This window comes from Saimiri boliviensis, chromosome 9, assembly GCF_048565385.1.
Source record: "Saimiri boliviensis isolate mSaiBol1 chromosome 9, mSaiBol1.pri, whole genome shotgun sequence".
Classification (NCBI taxonomy): Eukaryota; Metazoa; Chordata; class Mammalia; order Primates; family Cebidae; genus Saimiri; species Saimiri boliviensis.
The window spans coordinates 90,400,772-90,419,381 of record NC_133457.1 but is presented as its reverse complement, the minus strand read 5'-3'; the positions used below and the strand labels follow the sequence as shown (position 1 = coordinate 90,419,381).

General features: G+C 50.2%; 1 protein-coding gene across 2 annotated transcripts; it reads right to left on the bottom strand.

Annotated features, from left to right (window-relative positions):
• Positions 1 to 822: 822 nt before the first annotated feature.
• On the bottom strand, positions 823 to 15,762 carry LRRN4 (leucine rich repeat neuronal 4). 2 transcript variants are annotated; one of them, XM_003933217.3, is made up of 5 exons: positions 15,483 to 15,762; positions 13,772 to 14,428; positions 12,368 to 12,572; positions 6,175 to 6,312; positions 823 to 4,176 (listed from the first exon to the last, which is right to left on the bottom strand). In XM_003933217.3, exons 2-5 carry the CDS (start codon positions 14,421 to 14,423, stop codon positions 2,955 to 2,957), a joined length of 2,217 nt encoding a protein of 738 aa, XP_003933266.3. In that variant the 5' UTR covers positions 14,424 to 14,428; positions 15,483 to 15,762; the 3' UTR covers positions 823 to 2,954. The 2 variants fall into 2 exon arrangements, with proteins under 2 accessions (XP_003933266.3, XP_010342079.3); XM_010343777.3 differs by having other exon boundaries at positions 823 to 3,825; positions 15,483 to 15,570.
• Positions 15,763 to 18,610: the final 2,848 nt, after the last annotated feature.

Below are 18,610 nucleotides of genomic sequence, written 5' to 3'. Positions count from 1 at the left end.
TCCAAGTCTATTATGGAATCCTGCAGTGAGGTTATCCATTCTCAGCCTGTTACTGCATTAAATTTGAATGGGAGGCTGTAAGTAAAACACCCCTCTTGGCCAGGCATTCTGCACCAGTGTCCCTCTGTGGCTTGCTGGTCCTGGCTTCTTTGTTCTCAGACCAGCAGCTGAGCTGTGCTTGCTTGGAGCATACCGAAGCCTGCAGCCAGGGACACTGCCTGCCATTGAATCAGATGGAGGGGGTTGAAAAGGCAGACAAGTGGGGCATGTAGCTGGCTATTCTCGCTCTCTGGAGAATAGCATTATTGTTAGCAGTAAGGCTGGAGGTGGACTTCCTACTGCGGAACTACCCAAGACGCACACTGAGTGAGTCTCTGCATTAGTGACGGGTAAACCACGTAAGAATAATGTTTTAAAAAGGGAGGACTTGAAGTAGTTATGGGAAAATTTTGAACTTTGCACCTTGTTATGCTTATTTATGGTTTAGTGTTGATGCCATTTGGAGTGACTTAGGGTTTGGACCCATAATCTCTTTATTATTAACGTCTCAATCTGGCTCTGGTTAATAAACTTTGTCCACTTCAACCTAAGGAAAATGGTCCAAGTCTCCTCAGGCTTTTGGATACTGAATTGTTATGAAACATCAATTCTGCCAGTTTATAAAACATTGAAATTATATTAGATATGTCTGAATATATACTTGCATATAGACTCAAAAATGATGAAAATTCATTGCAGTGTCTTCACAGAATAGACTTAATCTTGATAGTAAGCTTACAAATAAACATCAGTGTTATTTAATTACATGTCTGTAGTAATTAGATTTTTGGCTTTTGCAATGTGTTTGCGTTGGGGCTTCATTCCTGAGCCCAAGCAATCCTTTCACCTCAGCTTCCCAAGTAGCTGGGATTACAGGTGCACACCAACCTTGCTTTGCAGTTTTGTTTTTTTGGTGTGTATTTTTTTTTTTTTTTTAACAAACCCACAACTAACATCATAGCTTTGCGCAACAGCTGGTTGAGATCTTTGAAATCATTTAGTCCAATTCTCTTGGTTATATTTGTGATGAAACTAGGGATCTAGCCTACAGTTTGGGGAAGCTCTTTCAGAACTTCACACACTGGAAATATATAGTGCAATTCCGTGTTAGCTTCTGCAGCTTGGTTTGGAAACAAAAGATACATGGGATCCAAACTTGATTTATTTTCTTCTTACAGTAGAAGTAAATGCTATTGTGGGTTGAATTGTGTCTCCCAAGAAAGGTATGTTCAAGTTCAAACTGCCAGTACTGTACATGTGACCGTATTTGGAAATAGGATCTTTTTAGATGCAATCAAATTAGGACAAGGTCATACTGGATTATAGTGGGCCTTAACCCAATAACTAGTTTTTTTTGATAAGAAAAAGGAAACGTGAACAGAGAGACAGAGAATGTGTGAGATGATGGAGGGATAGATTGGAATGATGTCTGCAAGCTAAGGACTACCGAGCATTGCTGCCGACCGTCTAAAGCCAGGAGAAGAGGGAAAATCCCCACTGATACTTTGATTTTGGATTTCTGGTCTGAACAATAGGAAAATAAATTTCTGTTGTTTTAAAACAGTTTTACCAGTTTGTGGTAACTTGTTAAAGCAGCTGCAGGAAATTAATAAATGCTGATGTTGAAAATTAAAATCTAGAAATATGGCTTTAATTATAATTTCACGGCCGGGCGTGGTGGCTCAAGCCTGTAATCCCAGCACTTTGGGAGGCCGAGGCGGGTGGATCACGAGGTCGAGAGATCAAGACCATCCTGGTCAACATGGTGAAACCCCGTCTCTACTAAAAATACAAAAAATTAGCTGGGCATGGTGGCACGTGCCTGTAATCCCAGCTACTCAGGAGGCTGAGACAGGAGAATTGCCTGAACCCAGGAGGCGGAGGTTGCGGTGAGCCGAGATCGCGCCATTGCACTCCAGCCTGGGTAACAAGAGCGAAACTCCGTCTCAAAAAAAAAAAAAAAAAAAATTATAATTTCACAGAAACCATTTTTTTTCCCCCGAGTTTGTATAAATGTGAAAAAGTAGAGGATAGAGTGGATGCATCCCACATGAAGACACATATTATTGAAGCATTGTTTGATGTGATTATGTTAAAGAAACTCTTTGGCTTCTAGCTAGTGCCTCGGGTTCTCTTTTGCTCACTTCTTCCCTCTAATTAAGAAAAAAGATTTCCAAAAGTTTATGCTTCCTAAAAGATGAATTTATAGTTCATTTGTCCATTTAGTCTTAGGTGGAATGCAGTAAACACTGATTTTAAAGAACAGCCGTTCTCTATGTTTGACAAATGTTGCCAGAAAACTGGTTTTAACTGTACAGATGGAAATACGTGTTCTTGCCATGTCCTGAAATGGAACTAATAAACCCAGAAGGCCTTACGAAGCAACCACTAGCTCTCCCCCTTATCCCGGCTCTCAGGAACTGGAACTGGAACAGGAAATCCACTGGAATAGATTTCTTGAATTAACAGAGCTCATTATGCCTCAGCCAGAGCTTGATCATGAAGGAGCTTCCGCTGGAAAGACGTGAGGGTGTGATTTCTAACATGGCCGAGGAGGCTGGGTTATGCAATTTCCCTGTTTCATCCCTTCCTCCTTCCATACACTATTGTACTGGGTAGAGGGGCACTGACTGCTGAAAACCCCAAATGAAACAACACACAAGAAGGCCCGGCGGCAGTGGGAGTGATCTGGCATCTACCATCAGGTTTCTGGGAACAGAGAGTGAAGCAGAAGGAAGGGAGGGCATTTGTTCCTTGGACTGAGAAACTCAATGTGGCAAGTTCATGTGTGCCCAAGGCATCCTAGCTTCACGGGAATTAGAAACCCTAGGAGTGGATGCGGTCGTTTTTGACGCTGTATCTTCCTTTCTGCGCTCAGATCCAGTTCGATTGGAGGCCTTAGCCCCGAAGCTGGCCTAACTGACCGTCTGGAGCCCCAGCGGGTAGTCAAAGGCCGGGTTTTTATAGGCCAGCAAGTGTGTGTCGCAGCGCTGCAGGTGGAGCGTCGGGCCCCGCCTGCAGAGACACGCGGACAGCACCAGGGTGCTGACGAGCAGCAGGCCGCTGGTAGCGCACAGCCCCGCTAGCAGAAGCACGAAGCTGGGCTTGGTGGTGAAGGAGGCGCACGCGCTCCCCCAGCCCGAGGACCGCGGCTGGCTCAGGCCCGCCCTGTTGGCCGCCAGCACGCACACGCGATAGGTGGTGCCTGGCGACAGCCCGTACAGAGGGTGCTGCCGTGCCGTGGCGTAGATGACCCCCACCACCGACTGGTTCCCTGTCCAGCCCTCCGCAGAGTAGCGGATCTGGTACCCGTGCACCACCGAGTTGGGGGCACACCAGTGGACCAGTGCCGACGTGTCCGTGGTCTCCGTCACCCCCTGCAGCCTGGGCGGGTCTGGGATGGTGTCTTCCCCGCTGAGGCCGGGGCACCGGCACCGCGAGCGCCTCTGCAGCTCTGCACACGGGGTCTGCAAGTGCTTGCAGGGGTGGTAATCACAGGAGACGTCCTGGAAAGCCGCTCCCACCTCCTCCTTCGTCCCCTCCTCCTCACTGTAGTCATCCAGCAGGACGACTGGAATCTCACCCTCGGAAGGAGTCGGGTTGGGGACCTGGGGGGTGGCCTGTGTCCTCTGGCCAGGCTGAGGTGAGCGTATGTGGTTCCACGAGGTAGGGAAGGGGCCTGGGTGCTTGCTGGCCAGTGGGGTGGAGGCAGCTGAGATGTCAGGCTCAAGGACAAGGCCGGGGGCATGTTCTCCTCGCTGCTGGGTCCTGGTGGTGCTGGCAGCCCTGGGGAAAACGCTGGAGTTGCTGTGACCTGCTACAGAGTTGGTCGTGGAGGGGGCAGTGCCCTCCCCTGCATCGCTGTGCGGCCATGCAGCTATCGTGCGGGAGCCCACAGGGACGGTAGGGGCCTTGGAGACATTCTGCTGGCCTCCCGCAGGTCGGGTGTCGGGAGTTGCACTAGGCGTGATGGTGGGACCCTGTGTGTAGGTGGAGGGATCAAACCAGGGTAGGTGCGAAGGCCGGAGGGTGGTGCTTTGGTCGGACTGGCACACTCTGGGCAGCTGGGAGAGTGACAGGGAGGCTGAGAAGGGGCCGCTGGATCCCGCAGCTGGCGCGCATACAGTGTCTGCTGCCCTGGAGGGAAGCCCAACCAGTTAGAATACGTCTGGCTTCAGGGATGCGTCTGTGCAGAGCTTTGAATTTTCATTGCTGGCACCACCCCCTGCCAAACCCATCAATGCATCTCTGCCAGGCACCTCAGGGCACACATGCCACACACATCACCTCACTGATTGTGGGAAACCTTTGGAGGAAGCTCCTGTCCTCACTCCCACTGGGCAGAGAAGCAAACAGAAGTTTAGAAGGAGGAACTAGTTGCCCAAGACACTAGCTAGCAATGGCAGAGCCTACACCCGGGGTAAGCACTGTGAGAGGGAGTCCAGATTCTCTGAGTGTCGGTTGTCATTTTGTTCTCACCTGTCTGCTTCCTGGCAAGTGAGCACTAGTAATGAAAACCGTACTTACACTATAGGTACCATTTCTGAGTGCTTACCACATGCTAGGGGCCTATTCTTCACACTCTACTGTGTCAACTAATGTAGTCTGCACTACTTATGCGGGAGACTCTATTACCCCATTTTACAGATGAGAGGGTAGAGGCCAAAATAATTCAGAGAGGTGAAATAGCTCAAATCAACAGTAGTAAGTAGGCCAGGCACAGTGGCTTATGCCTGGAGTCCTAGCACTTTGGGAGGCCCAGGTAGGAGGATCACTTGAGGCCAGGACTTGGAGACCAGCCTGGTCAACATAGTGAGACCTTGTCTCTACCAAAACAAACAAAACAAAACAAACAAAAAAATCGTACCCAAGTATGGTGACACATGGCTGTGGTCCCAGCTACTAGGGTGAGGCAGGAGGGTTGCTTGAGTCCAGGAGTCTGAGGCTGCAGTGAGACATGATCATGCCACTGCACTCCAACCTGGGTGACAGAATAAGACCCCATCTCTTAAAAAAAAAAAAAATTAATGAAATAGTGCTAAGTAGGATGAAGCTGGACTTTCTGGCTCCAGAGTCTGTACTGTCAGCTTCATCATTAATACCGTGATGAGACCTTTGACTGAAAAGGGCGTAGGTGCTTCTCTTTGGAGGCAATGTGGGGTTGGGGGGCAGACTGAGCCCCACTTCATAGCTGGACTTGGGTGGGAGATGAGAAAAGAATCTTGGCTGGGTGTGGTGGTTCATGCCTGTAATCTCAACTCTTTGGGAGGCCCAGATGAGAGGATTCCTTGAGTCCAGGAGTTTGAGACCATTCTGGGTAACATGATGAGACTCCATATTTACAAAAATAAAAATAAAACAATTAGCTGGGTGTGGTGGCTTGCACCTGTGGTCCCAGCTACTCCAGAAGCTGAGGGATGATCACTGAACCCAGGAGATCGAGGCTACAGTGAGATATGATGGTACCACTGCACTCCAGTCTGGGCACCAGAGCAAGACCTTGTCTCTAAACAAACAAACAAAAAGAATCCTGCAGGATGGTGGGGGTGGGGGCCAGGGGTTGCCTCCCAAGGTGTAGTGGTTACCTGGTGGAACTGGTTTGAAAGCGTTTGGGTCTAGGGGTGTTCCCAGCCTCCCAGCTCCCACTGTCTCCTGGTAGCCAGCCTAGATGTGGCTCCCACTGCATAACAGCTCTTCTAGCCAGTAGCCATTATAGGAATTTCCCAGGTGAGCTCTGTAAGCCCATGGGCCTAAGACTGGATAAACCAGGAGCAGGAGGCCAGGTTCCATCTTGAGGATTCAGTAGGGCCCAGTGGTTAAGCCAGACTACACTTCCCAGGCTCCCTTGCAGGTAAATGTGGCTCCTGCCCAATGAATGTGAGTGGAAGTGAGAGTATCACCTCCCAGACTGGCTCACTAAAAACCTCCCATGTCTGCTCCTCCATGTTCTTTGCCCCTCTGGCTGGCTGGAATGGAGGCAGCTTCCATCACCTGGGTCCCTGAGTGTGACTACATGGGGGAGGCTGTCCAGCCCAACATGGCCAAAGCGCCCAGCATGGTCGACATAAGCTGGAGAACTTCAGCTCCTGAAGGCTGACCTTCACCTCTCAGCCATCTGCTTTGTAAATGTGTTACCTGCTTAGGACAGTTCTCTTCGCATCCATGAGGAGCCAAGACAAGTCACAGCTGCAAGTGAGGGGGTTGCCAAAGAGGTTGACTGTTAGGACCTGGGAGGAATCCAGGGTCCAAGGAGGGAAGGAACTCAAGTTGCAGCTGAAATACATACAAAAAATCAATTAAGTCAGGTTTTTACAATTGGATCAAAGATATTCCCAGAGACGCATGGTGTCAGAACCATTCTGATAGGGGTTGGAGAATACTGCTTGGGGCAAAACTCTTAATGACCTCGGACTTCATTATTTGTCCTCTGTTGTAAAATGGAGATACCAACCTAACAGGAAATATACCTCATCAACTGGGGACAATATTTCCATGACCAATGGTTGTATCAAAAAGAGTGTGTGTCGGCCAGGCACAGTGGCTCACACTTGTAATCCCAGCACTTTGGGAGGCCACGGTGGGTGGATTATTTGAGGTCAACAGCTTGAGACCAGCCTGGCCAACAAGGTGAAACCTTCTCTGTATTAAAAATACAAAAATTAGCCAGGCGGTAGTGGCATGCCTGTAATCCCAGCTACTCAGAGGGCTGAGACAGGAGAGTCACTTGAGCCTGGGAGGTGGAGGTTGCGGAGAGCCAAGATTGTGCTACCGCACTCCAGTCTGGGCAAGAGAGTGAGACCCTGTCTCAAAAAACAACAACCAAAATAGTGTGTGATGATGAAAGTGTTTGTAAATGCAAATCTCTACATACACATAGATGTTGTTATTATGGACCAATATTATTGCCTATGGCTGGTGACATTAAATGCCAATCCTTTGGAAGATACTTCATTTAAGTGCATCAGTGAACTCTTGCTAAGTAGAGCATATTCCCCAAACTTAGTAACTTAAAACAATAAATATTTATTTTTTCGTATGATTCCGTGGGTTGGTTCAGTGGTTCTTGTGGTCTGGATTAGCTCAGCTGGGACCAGATGATCTGGGATGGCCTCACGTGTAAGCCTCAATCAGGTGTGCTGGAACCTCTCTCCATGTGTCTGTCATCACCCAGCAGGCTAGCCTGGGCTTGTTCACATGGTTGTGGAGGGACCCCCAATGGCAGGAGAGGGCAGGCCCCAGTGCTAAATTGCTTTCTAGTTTCTGCTTACATCACATTTGCTAATGTTCCACTGGCCCAAGCAAATCACAAGGCCAAGCCCAGCTTCAAGAGGTAGAGCAATAGACTCCTTGAAATATGGGGCCTGGTGTGATGGCTCATGCCTGTGATCCTAGCCCTTTGGGATGCCAACGTCGGAGCATCACTTGCAGCCAGGAGTTTCAGACCAGCCTGGGCAACAGAGCAAGACCCTGTCTCTACAGAAAAAATTTTAACAATTAGCCAGGTGTGGTGGAGTACACCTGTGGTCCCAGCTACTTGGGAGGCTGAGCTGGGAGGATTGCTTGAGCCCATGAGTTAGAGGTTGCAGTGAGCCATGATTGTGCCACTGCACTGCAGCCTTGCCTCTAAATAATTTAAATTAAAAAATACATAGATATATACAGGAGGCGCTGCAATCATGTTGGAAAGAAATGTGTGTACAGGGATGGGAGGAATTACTGAGGCCATTTTTGCATATAGTCTACCACACATAGCAGTGGCAAATCCGCTCCTAGCTCCCTTCTTTCTACCCCAGAGTCTCACAGAATGTTTAGCCTTGATTTTCTCCACTCCCGGAGTCTCCTGGACCTCTCAGATTTTGCCTCCTTTACACATACTGAGTTATAATTCATCATGGGCAATGGGAGCTGAATTTTACCTTCAAGTCTCTTCTGACCAAAGGCTGGCTTTCCTTTATTTGCCTGGGAACCTGCCTCCTGCTACTCTGGGGAGGTTTTCTGGGAAAAGAAGGACATGCCACTCAGATCTGCTCTATCACTTCTGGCCAGTGGGAAAGTGACAGTCACTTCGAGAAAAACCAAATATATGTGTGTGTGCCATATATATTAAAACTTAAGCCATACTTGCATATACAAGTGTGTGTGTGTGTGTGTGTGTGTGTGTGCTTGTTTTTTGCATATTTTACATAGCAAGAATGGAAATCTTAGAATGAGAGTTCAATCAGTATTTTTCTGTGCAAAGGAAATGCTTTTCTTTTTTCCTAAAGTGGAACAGGAAGAGGATTACATATTGTTTTAAGTAACACTGCTGAGTCCTTTACCTACACTGTCTCATTGACATCATTATGACAACTTAGTGAGGTAGACAGCATATTACATGCTCTAACATGTAGAAAGGAAAATTCTTGTACCTTCTTAGGGAAAAAGGTACAATGTACTTTGGTGGTTCTTTCTGCCACCCAGTGACACCTACATGTAATAAAGTCCACATGCTGAGGAAGGACAGAGCCTGGCTGGTTGCTGATGCATGTCACATTCGGGTATTCCCTACATCTGACAGGGCCCTAGTGTGGAAGAAGTCCCCATTTGCTCTCCTAAATAATTTCTATTGGAGAACTGCTAATAGAAATTGCAGACATTTCCATGTCACTTTTCAGTAGTTCCATGTCATTTACAATCATTAAAACAATGAAAGTTATTAGACTTACTGGTAGATTTTGTCATTTAAGGTGATAAAGAAGTGCACACACACACACACACACACACACACACACTTCTGATAAGAGTGAACCATGGCCAGGCACGGTGGCTCACACCTGTAATCCCAGCACTTTGGGAGACCGAGGCGGGTGGATCATGAGGTCAGGAGATTGAGACTATCCTGGCCAACATGGTGAAATACAGAAAAGTTAACTAGCTGTGGTGGCCCTCGCCTGTCATTCCAGCTTCTCAGTAGGCTGCAGCAGGAGAATAGTTTGAACCCAGGAGGTGGAGGTTGCAGTGAGCCAAGATCGTACCACTGCACTCCAGCCTGGTGACAAGAGTGAGACTCCGTCTCAAAAAAAAAAAAAAAGTGGACCCACACACAGACTTTGCCAGACTCTCAAAGAGTAAAGAGTACAAACTATAAATGAAAATAAGACTGCCTTGCTCTAAAATGGGGCCCGTGAAGATGGAAACATGTGTTAGAAGACAGTAAGGAAGATGGTGAGAAATGAGAGGACTTGATCTAGAGCTGCCCTAAAAGGTTGAAGGGAAGGGGGCTGGCACAGGAGCTGCTGGGGATGGAAATGGGATGAGTGGGACCTGACACCTGCAATGACACTTCTGCCCCTTTCACCTGGCTCCCTTGGGAATGAATGTCACTGATGTCCCACATTTTGCCAATCCTGTGGCCCCGCCATTCTCAGCTGACCAGGGCTCCTGATAATCTTGCCAACCACTCCTCCCTCCTTCAGCACTCTCTTCTCTTGACCTCCAGGACATCACATTCTCCTGGTTTTCCTGCTACTTCACTGGCCATACGTTCTTGGTCTCCTTTCCTGGTTTTTCTTCATCCCAACATTAAGAGTTGGGGTTCTTCCAAGCACGGTGGCTCACACCTGTAATCCTAGCACTTTGGGAGGCCGAAGCAGGTAGATCACAATGTCAGGGGTTCAAGACCAGCCTGGCCAACATGGTGAAACCCCATCTCTACTAAAAATAAAAAAAATTAGCTGGGCATGGTCCCAGCCACTCAGGAGGCTGAAGCAGGGGAATCACTTGAACCTGGGAAGCAGAGGTTGCAGTGAGCCAAAATTGAGCCACTGCACTCCAGCCTGGGTGACAGTTAGAGACACCTTCTCAAAAAAAAAAGTTGGGGTTCTTCAAGGCTCAGTTCTGGGCCCTCATCTCTCTATACTGTCTCCCTGGTGATCTCATGAACTCCTTTGGCTTCAAATATCATCTTAATACTATCTGTGCCTCCAGCTCAGACTCTCCTCCTCCAGGCTTCCGTCTGATGCAGCATTGTGTTTAAGGTATCATATGTGGAGCCAAACTGCCTGGGCTCAAATTTTTATTCTGCTATTGACTAACTATGTGAACCGAGGGAAGTTATTCAACATCTCTGTATCTCGGTGCTTTCATCTGTAAAATGGGAATAATGACTGAATCCTCCCTGTCTGGATTGCTGCAAGAGTAAATACTTTAATATATGCTTAGAACTATGCCTGCCACGGTACAAGAGGTTCATGTTATTATCATGGAACATTTCCACTGGATGCCTTATAGATCTTTACTATACAGCAGGCAATTAGATACACGATTCTGGGGCTCATCAGAAGGCCTTGGCTAGAGATATTCAACTAAGCATCCTCAGCACAGAGATGGAGCAGGATGTATCAGGCTTGAGGGAAGGGAATGGTGCTGGAGTATTGCATAGTGACAAATGACCTGCAAGAAAGTTATAAGTGGAAGTAGGCAAGGACATTAAGAAGGCCTAGCCAGGAAGGCTGGAGAAGCAGCAGGGCAGCATACTGGGGCCAAAGAGACAGAGAACGTCAAGAGGGAGGGAATAAACAATACGCTCCACAGATGGATGTGTCCACTGACCTGGTAGCTGATGTGGGTAGTCAGATTGAGGTGAATTGACAAGTAGAGGGATAACGGAAGTGGTCACCACTGCTGAACCTGGGATGCTTGCTCTTTTGGGTCTGACATTCACTTGATGAGCTTGGACTCGTCTTTTGAGATATGGATCAATCATGCTGTTCCTGAAGAAGCCTCTCTGATCCAGTCTGATGGATCATTACCCCCGCCTGCCTAATAACAGCACATGGTGTGTGTATCTGCTCTAGATCACGATGTATTATAAATGGCAGATGTCTGCTGCCTATACTGAACTAGTGGCCATGCTGTCATTGTCACTATCACCAGAGTCATCATGACCATCAACACAATTATCTTTATTAATATCACCACCACTATCACATCACCATTGTCGCTATCAGTGTTCTCACCACCACTAGCTTGTTTTTGTTGTTGTTGTTGTTGTTGTTGTTTGAGACAGAGTTTTGCTCTTGTTGCCCAGGCTGGAGTGCAGTGGCATAATCTCAGCTCACTGCAACCTCCACTTCCCAGGTTCAAGCAATTCTCCTGCCTTAGTCTCCCAAGTAGCTGGGACTGCAGGCACATGCCACCATGCCTGGCTAATTTTGTATTTTTAATAGTAGAGATGGGGTTTCACCCTGTTGGCCAGGCTGATCTCAAACTTCTGACATCAGGTGATCCACCCACCTCAGCCTCCCAAAGTGCTGGGATTATAGGCGCACATGAGCCACCATGCCCAGCCTCACCACCACTATTATATCATACAATCATCACTATCCTCGCCATTATAATTAGCGCCACCACTCATCATGATCACCGTCATCATCACTACCAGTGCCATCAACATCACTGACATCAACCAGCATCAACACCATCACCGTCACTGTCATCCCCATCAGCATCACCATTAGGAGCACCACCATCATCTTCACTAATTTTGTAGGACAAATACCATGTGCCAGGCACTGAGCTAAGTGCTCTACATAAACCATATGCTTTTTTTCTCTCATGAAAAGACCCAAAGCAAAGTGTTACTGTCATAGCTCTATTTTACAGATAAAGAAACTACTTGATACTTGTATCCCGGCAGTTTACACAGTTTTTGGGTTTTTATTGAGCTCAAAGGAGTCTGAGCCAGAGATATAAAGAATTTCCCCTCACAACATTGTGTGCTCAATAGCTATTTATTGAATAAAGGAACGAATGAGTGAATGGTTCTGACTTTGCTTTGAAAAACTATTCATCCTCTTAGAAGAATAATTCCATCTTTAGTGACTGCATTGTATAAAACAGGAGTAACAAGACCTGCCCCTAGACTTCCCAGGGATTTTCTGAAAATATCAATACTTTCATCCCTAGACCCGCTCAAATTCTGGCAGGGACTGAACTTGCAGGACATGTGCGGAAGAAGGTGGATCCAGACAGAGAGGAGACCTGAGGCCCTCCTTGCCTCTTCCTGCTGTAAATTTCTAAGTCTGGGCTTAAAAGAAACTTTAAAGGCAAAGGAGTTTTGTACTCTAATACTGCTCTGGACAGGACTGAGTTGCAAGGCTACATAGCTGCGTGGACTCTCTGGGACCTGCCCAAGATATCACCCAGGTGGGGAAAAACAAAGCCCCAGAGAGGATTTAGAAGAGTAGTGGGAGAAAAATTAAGGTCTGGTTTGTTCTGTAAAATTCAACATAGTATAATGGGCAAAAATCAGTCATATGATTAAGAGATGTGCCTCTGAAGCACTTACTTCTGGAACAGAAGGACCTGTAGATGCGGAGTGTCTTGAAACATGTGTGTGGCGACAGAAGCAAGTGCTGGTGAGTCCTGACAGTCCAGCTGCTGCAGGTTGGGGGTCGTCTTGAAAATGTCCCCCTCCAGGGTCATCAGCCGAGGCATCTTCCTCAGGTGGAGGGATGTGAGCTTTGGCAGGTCTCTGAGCCACCCTGACTCAACTGAAACACAGAGGGGAAACTGCCCACTCCTCCAGAAGGCACAAACCCAGGAGGCCAGCATGGCATGAAGGAAAGAAGGAGGAAAGAAAGTGGCAGAGTGAGTGGTGAAGTCATTGCTGAGCATTGGCACAGTTAGCAGCTCTGGGAATCACAGAAGCGTGGCCATTTCAGCCAGAAGGGCGCTCAGGGATAACCAGTCCTTCCTTTCTTCCAATCTGAGTCAAGGCTAGAGAGGGGATTGATTGGCCGAAGGCCACATAACTGGAAAGGGGCAGAGACAAGGCTTGAACCCAGGACACTGTCTCCAAGTTTGTTGCTGCCTCACACTCTCATTAAAGTTCACACGAAAAATAACCAGACATCCCTCTGATGTCTCTCAGGAGTGGGAAACTTCCGCGGAACATAATTAAGGAGGCAAGGGGCCCCATAAACCTAATTCTGTGGTTCTCTTAATAAATGGAGAATGTGCCCCTACTCCTCTGTAGTCCCCATTCTAGCTGTTTTTTTTTTCTCTTTGTCTGTGATGGAGTAGGTGGCTGTAGACACGTGAAGTGTTTTTAAAACATAGTAAAACCAATCTTGTGCATCAAAGAACACCAGGAACAGGAGACTGGTTATCCTCACCACTCTCCTGTGTCTTGTTTGAGTGATTCAACATTCAGGGAAACAGTTTTGTCCAGCCAGGTAGAGAAATCAATGAATTCATCCTGGAAGCCTCAGTCACCGCAGCTAACTGCATGTTTGCAGCTCAGTTTTTCTATTAATCAGCCGCAAAGCATGCACTCACTTCCCCATTCCACAAGCACTTACCCAGCCGTGCTGGGAAGCAGTAGAACCGCGTGGTTAAAGTTTTGGGCTCTCCCAGAATGCCTGGGTTCAGATTTGCTCAATGAGCTGTGAGACCACAGGCGAGTTTCACCTTTCTGTGCTTTGGCTTTGGGTCTCTCATGTAAAACGGAGATGGTAACGGTTCCCACCTCTTAGGACTCAAGAAAGTGACTCCTGTGTGGCGCTTCAAATTGGGCCCGCTTGCTCGAAAAATGTAGCGGCTTTCTGTTTGTTTGTTTTGTTTTTAATGCCGCTGCGAGCTGAGCACCCGAGTCACCCCTCAAGGAAGAACGCAGCCCTGCCCCCAGGAGTGCACGCGCAGCCTGGCTCTGCGCTCAGAGCGGCTGAAAACGCGGGACACCCGGACTCACCCCGCTCGAGGAACGTGCCGCTGAGATCCAGGACCTCGAGCGTGGCCAGGGGAGCGCCGTCCTCTCCAGCGAACGCTGCCTCGGCGATGCCCCCCTGGGGGCCGCGACCCAGCGCGGTGAAGGAGAGGTTGAGGAGCTGCAGCGCAGGGAAGCAGGCGAAGGTCCGGGGCTGCAGCGCCTGCAGCGGGTTCCCGGCGAGCGCCAGGGCGCGGAGGCTGCTCAGCGCGGGTCCGGCGCACGGCGGCAGGGCGGCCAACTGGTTGCAGCTGAGGTCCAGGGTGCGCAGCCCGGCCGGCCCGCCCGGGCCCCAGCGCAGCGCGGCGATGCGGTTGTGGCGGACGGCCAGCACCTGCAGCTGCTCCAGGTGGCGGAGCTCTGACGCACTCAGGGCGCGCAGCAGGTTGTGGCTGGCGTCGAGCCGGCGCAGTGTGCGCGGTAGGCAACCGGGCAGGCGCTCCAGGCTGCGGTTCGCCAGGCTCAAGGCCGTCGTCTCCGCGACGGGCAGACCCTCGCAGGGCGAGTCGGTGGCGTTGCTGCCACTGCTCCCCCTGGGGCCCTGCTGAGTGACCCGGAAGAGCGGGACTCTCTCCTGCGGGGGGCCTGCCCAGCTGGGGCGCAGCACCACCACCAGCAGCAGCAGGGCTTGCCGCATGGCCTCTGGGGAGAGAACAGCACAACGCCTATTAAATCCACAGGAACCCCCGAACAAAGGGGCAGATGCGCGTCCCACCCTCACCCCAAGGGCTCTGTGGAGGAGCACAGGCCCTGGATGTTCCCCGAAGGGCAGCGAGACGTTCCCAGAGTCGCCTGGTGTGCAGTGACCTCTCCCCTGTCTGCTTTTGCCCTATCGTCTCCCCCAGGAGCGCCGTGGTACCGCCTGCTCTTCGTCCTCGCAGGGATGCCTTGCCCTGTTTTTGTGGGAGGGACGCCTTCCTCATCTGTCCAGTCTGGGCCTGAATCTCTCCATAACTCCCTCCGTTTATGTACTCCCATCCTGTGAGCTTCTGCAGGAAAGGGATGCCCCCTTTTATTGCTGCAAACTCTCCCCAGGTCAACAGTCACTGATCCGTAAACGTGAACGCCCTCAAGAAGAACCTCTGCTTGGATAGAAACGTGGACTCAGGAAGATTTTGTCAGTCCATCAGCCCTCAGTTACGCCGCTTTTCCCCATGAGAACTGCCCAACCACAGGGGAGTCCTAGTTTGCCTAAAACAAGTCTGGAGTCCGTTTCTTGGGAGCTCAGGGTAGCCTTCAGAAGAAAGCAGCCCTGGAAGCCCGAGCCCTGTGGCCCCCGGAGACCCTGCAGCCAGGCATTTCCGGGTCCCATGTGGTTCCAACAGAATCCAGAGCCCCCAGTGTTAGCCCTGCCCAGAAGGGATGACTGAGGGCTGCTAGTCGTGGAGTTTCTAGGGTACCTAGGGTTGCACAGGTCGGCTGAGAGATCAAGCCGAGGAAGATCCGGCAGCCATGGGCTCCCTTGGGAGTGGCAAAGATGCTGTTAACCAGGGCTGACCGCGTCACTGCTCGATATCCCTCATGACTGCAGATGTGTATTCCTGCTCAGCTCTCTGAGCCAACCAGCAGATCTCCGAGCAACCACGCAGGCTCCAGGGGAAGGGTCTCCCTAATGCTAGCTGGGGGCGAATGGAGTGAGAAAGATCTTGGAACCTGAAGCCAGGAGCGTGTGCGTCCAGCAGTGTGTCGTGCTCACCTGAAAGTGGTCCTTTTGAAGTGCGGCTCCTCTGGATGCACCTCTGCAGTTCTCAGTTCTGTTTTGTAGATTCCAGGGACCAGTGATTTGGACAGGAACTCAGCTCTGAACTCCACAGGGAGGCCTGTTTCCAGGCTACCTCTCTCCCACAGCCCCCATCCACTGGGAGGGCTTGAGATTCTCCAGCCTTTCCCATGCCCCTCCTTTCACATCAAGACACTGTTGGCTTTAGCCGACACCCTCATTGCTCAGCTCCGTCCTCTCCCGATAGGGCCTGTGCCTGCCCCTTCCCAGGCTTGGCACCTCCTCCTAGCCCTCCCCATCTTCACCTCTCCTAACACCACCTTTCCCAGGCTGGAGTCAGCGCTGAGGGCTAGTGGAGTGCAGTGAGGCAGACCAGCGCTGTCACCTCTCCGGAATCTGATTCTTCCTGCCAGGTGGCTCCCATTTCCTGGGACGGCTGGAGGCTGAATGATGAGCCAGCAAGAAAAGCAAGCCGTTTCTCCCAAAGGAGCATCCAAGTCTAGAGGAAGCTTGTAGGGATTTCCAGGAAAAAGTAGCAGGAGAGGGGATGCTCAGAAGGGCCTGGGGCAGGAGCAGGCTCAAACAAGACCCAGGAGGCCCCAAGGAGAGGTTGTGTGGTGGCTTTGGGACCCTGCTCAGTGACAGTGTGTCCGTTCATCTCTCATAAGGAGTGAGAATAAACAGAGGGCAGAAATGCGGAAAGGACATTCCTGCTCCATGCCGGGGAGGATGGGTCCTGATTACCAGCAGCCCCAGGTCTCCCTAAGATGTGAGGCTTGAGTTAGTTTTGTTTAGGGCACGTTTGTTTAGAGCAGACAGCGCCTCTCTCCCACAAAGTCCCAAGGCAGAGCCCAGTCATTTCCTCTGAGGGCCTTTGATCTGCACCTGCTCCTCAATTCGCCCAGCCCCTTCTGAGAGTTCATCAAGGTTAATGAGCCCCAGCATCGAATGAGCCCCAGCAACATGTGACAGACGCTGAGACCAGGCAGACCCTGAAACCAGAATTGTACGTATCTTTCCTCTTGTTCGACCTTATCTTGGCAGCCCTGTGGCATTCCAGGATACCTCAGAACTGGCCTGTTAGGGTTGATTGGATAACTGGAAATTCCTTTGAGGTCTTTCCACCCAAAGCCTGCAAAATATCCTTCCAGTCTCAGTGCCAGCTAAGACCCAGCTGCTCAGAAGCAGGGAGGGGCTGCTCTGTGCTCCCCAGCCTGGGGCTCATGCAGTCACCTCCCAGGGAGCCTGGGCCCAGGCCCCAGAGGTAGAAACACGTGCCATGGTGACCCAGCCAGGTGGGAAGGAGAAGTCAGGGAGAGGTGGGGTCAGCATGCAGGCCAGTGGGCAGTCTGCTTCCTTTCTGTCTTTGCACCGAGGGCTCCATGCCCAAGAATTAACATGAAGTCAGGCATGGTGGCTTATGCCTGTAATCCCAGCGTGTTGGGAAGCTGAGGCAGGCAGGCAGGAGTTCAAGACAAGCCTGGGTGACATAGCAAGACCTCGTCTCCATCAAATAAACAAACAAACAAACAGAATTAGAACATCATGTTTCCTTCAGAGTCAAACCAGCCAGTTCCACCCATGAAGGTGATTGATCATGCTGAGGCCAGCAGGGACCTGGGGAGTCCAGGCAGGAGTTTCCCAGGTGAAAGGGAGCCAAGTCCATCCTGGTTTGAACAGAGACCCTGAGGAGGAAGGAAGCCGGTTCACCTTGGAGGCTTATAGGACAGGAGCTCGGGGAGCCGTGCCGAGGTGCCACTCCTCCGCCGACCAGTGGGTGATGGTTCCGGAGCAGCCTTGACTGAGGAATCCTCCTGAGGTCATCGTCCTGTGCTTTCCTGGAGCCCCAGATCTTCAGAGCCGAGTTCTTGTCACTGCTGTTGCTGGCCAGTTTGCCAGTAGTGGCAAGGGCCTGGCCTGGCCAGGCTGACGTGAGGTTGGCCCTCTGGATTGCCCCTGTTGCCCTGGTCATACCCAACCCTGGCACACACATCCTTGGCAGGCTGCCCCATTTGGCTTCTGAGCTGGGGAGGGTGATGGCAGATGCATATGGCAGGGTTTGCTTATCGGTCTTTCTGGGGTATTGGGTTGGCTTTGCCCCAGTGGGTACACTCTGCTGGGCACCATCATCCCCCTTTTTAAAATTGAGCACCTACTACAGTGAGATCCTAATGCCGTATTCGTGGTCCCATCTAATCCTCCCAGGTACTCACTATTATACCTATGTTACAGATGAAGAAACTGAGGCTTGCTAAGGTTTTGTGCTCTAGATTCTGGGGCACGTATGGGTGAGATTTAACCACCGTCTTTTTTTTTTTTTTTTTTTAAACAAAGTGTCCCTCTGTCACCCAGCCTGGAGTGCAACGGCACAGTTGTGGCTCACTGCAACCTCTGCCTCCCAGGTTCAAGTGATTCTCATGCCTCAGCCTCTCAATTAGCTGGGATTACAGGCATGCACCATCATGCCTGGCTAGTTTTGGGGGGGTATTTTTAGTAGAGATGGGGTTTTACCATATTGGCCAGGCTGGTCCGGAACTCCTGGCCTCAAGTGATTCACTCACCTTGGCCTCCCAAAGTGCTGAGATTACAGGCGTTAGCCACTGTGCCCAGCTAAACCAGTGTCTTATATTGCCTTCCATAGACTTCAGCATTTGATACTGTAATATGCCCTTAAGCGCAAGAGAACCTTTTCCAAATACTGAGACACAAATTGTGTGAGAAGCCAAGACATGGGAAATTTCCTTCCATAGTTGAGGAGCTCGTTCTGCAGATACACAGAGCTAATTTCTTGGGTCACTGTGGGCCCAAGACTAAGGAGGATGACTGGTTAGGGCCTACCAGGCACCTCTCAGGGAGGGTCAGCCCTCTTCTCCAGCCTTTTCTTCTCTTCTAGCACTTCTTAAAGGTCAGGAAAAGATAACTAAAGTGTTTGTCCCAGCCAGAGAAGAATGCTAAGGTCTTGCAACACAATCCTGGAACCCACAAATGTGTGTCCTTCAAATGCCATGCCAAGTGCCGTGCCATGCCTTGCCCTCCATGGCTTTACTGAGCTGTTCCTCTGCCTGGGTACCCCTCACTTGATTGCGTTAGTCTCCATGTCAGCT

What these genes read in the sequence shown, in the direction of transcription:
- LRRN4 (XM_003933217.3), bottom strand. Translation starts at nt 14,423, where the DNA reads ATGCGGCAAGCCCTGCTGCTGCTGGTGGTGGTGCTGCGCCCCAGCTGG. An exon ending in CGGCACGTTCCTCGAGCGGG is followed by an intron (nt 12,573 to 13,771) that starts GTGAGTCCGGGT and finishes TCTGTGTTTCAG; the next exon opens with TTGAGTCAGGGTGGCTCAGA. An exon ending in AAGAGAACTGTCCTAAGCAG is followed by an intron (nt 4,177 to 6,174) that starts GTAACACATTTA and finishes GCTTCCCTCCAG; the next exon opens with GGCAGCAGACACTGTATGCG.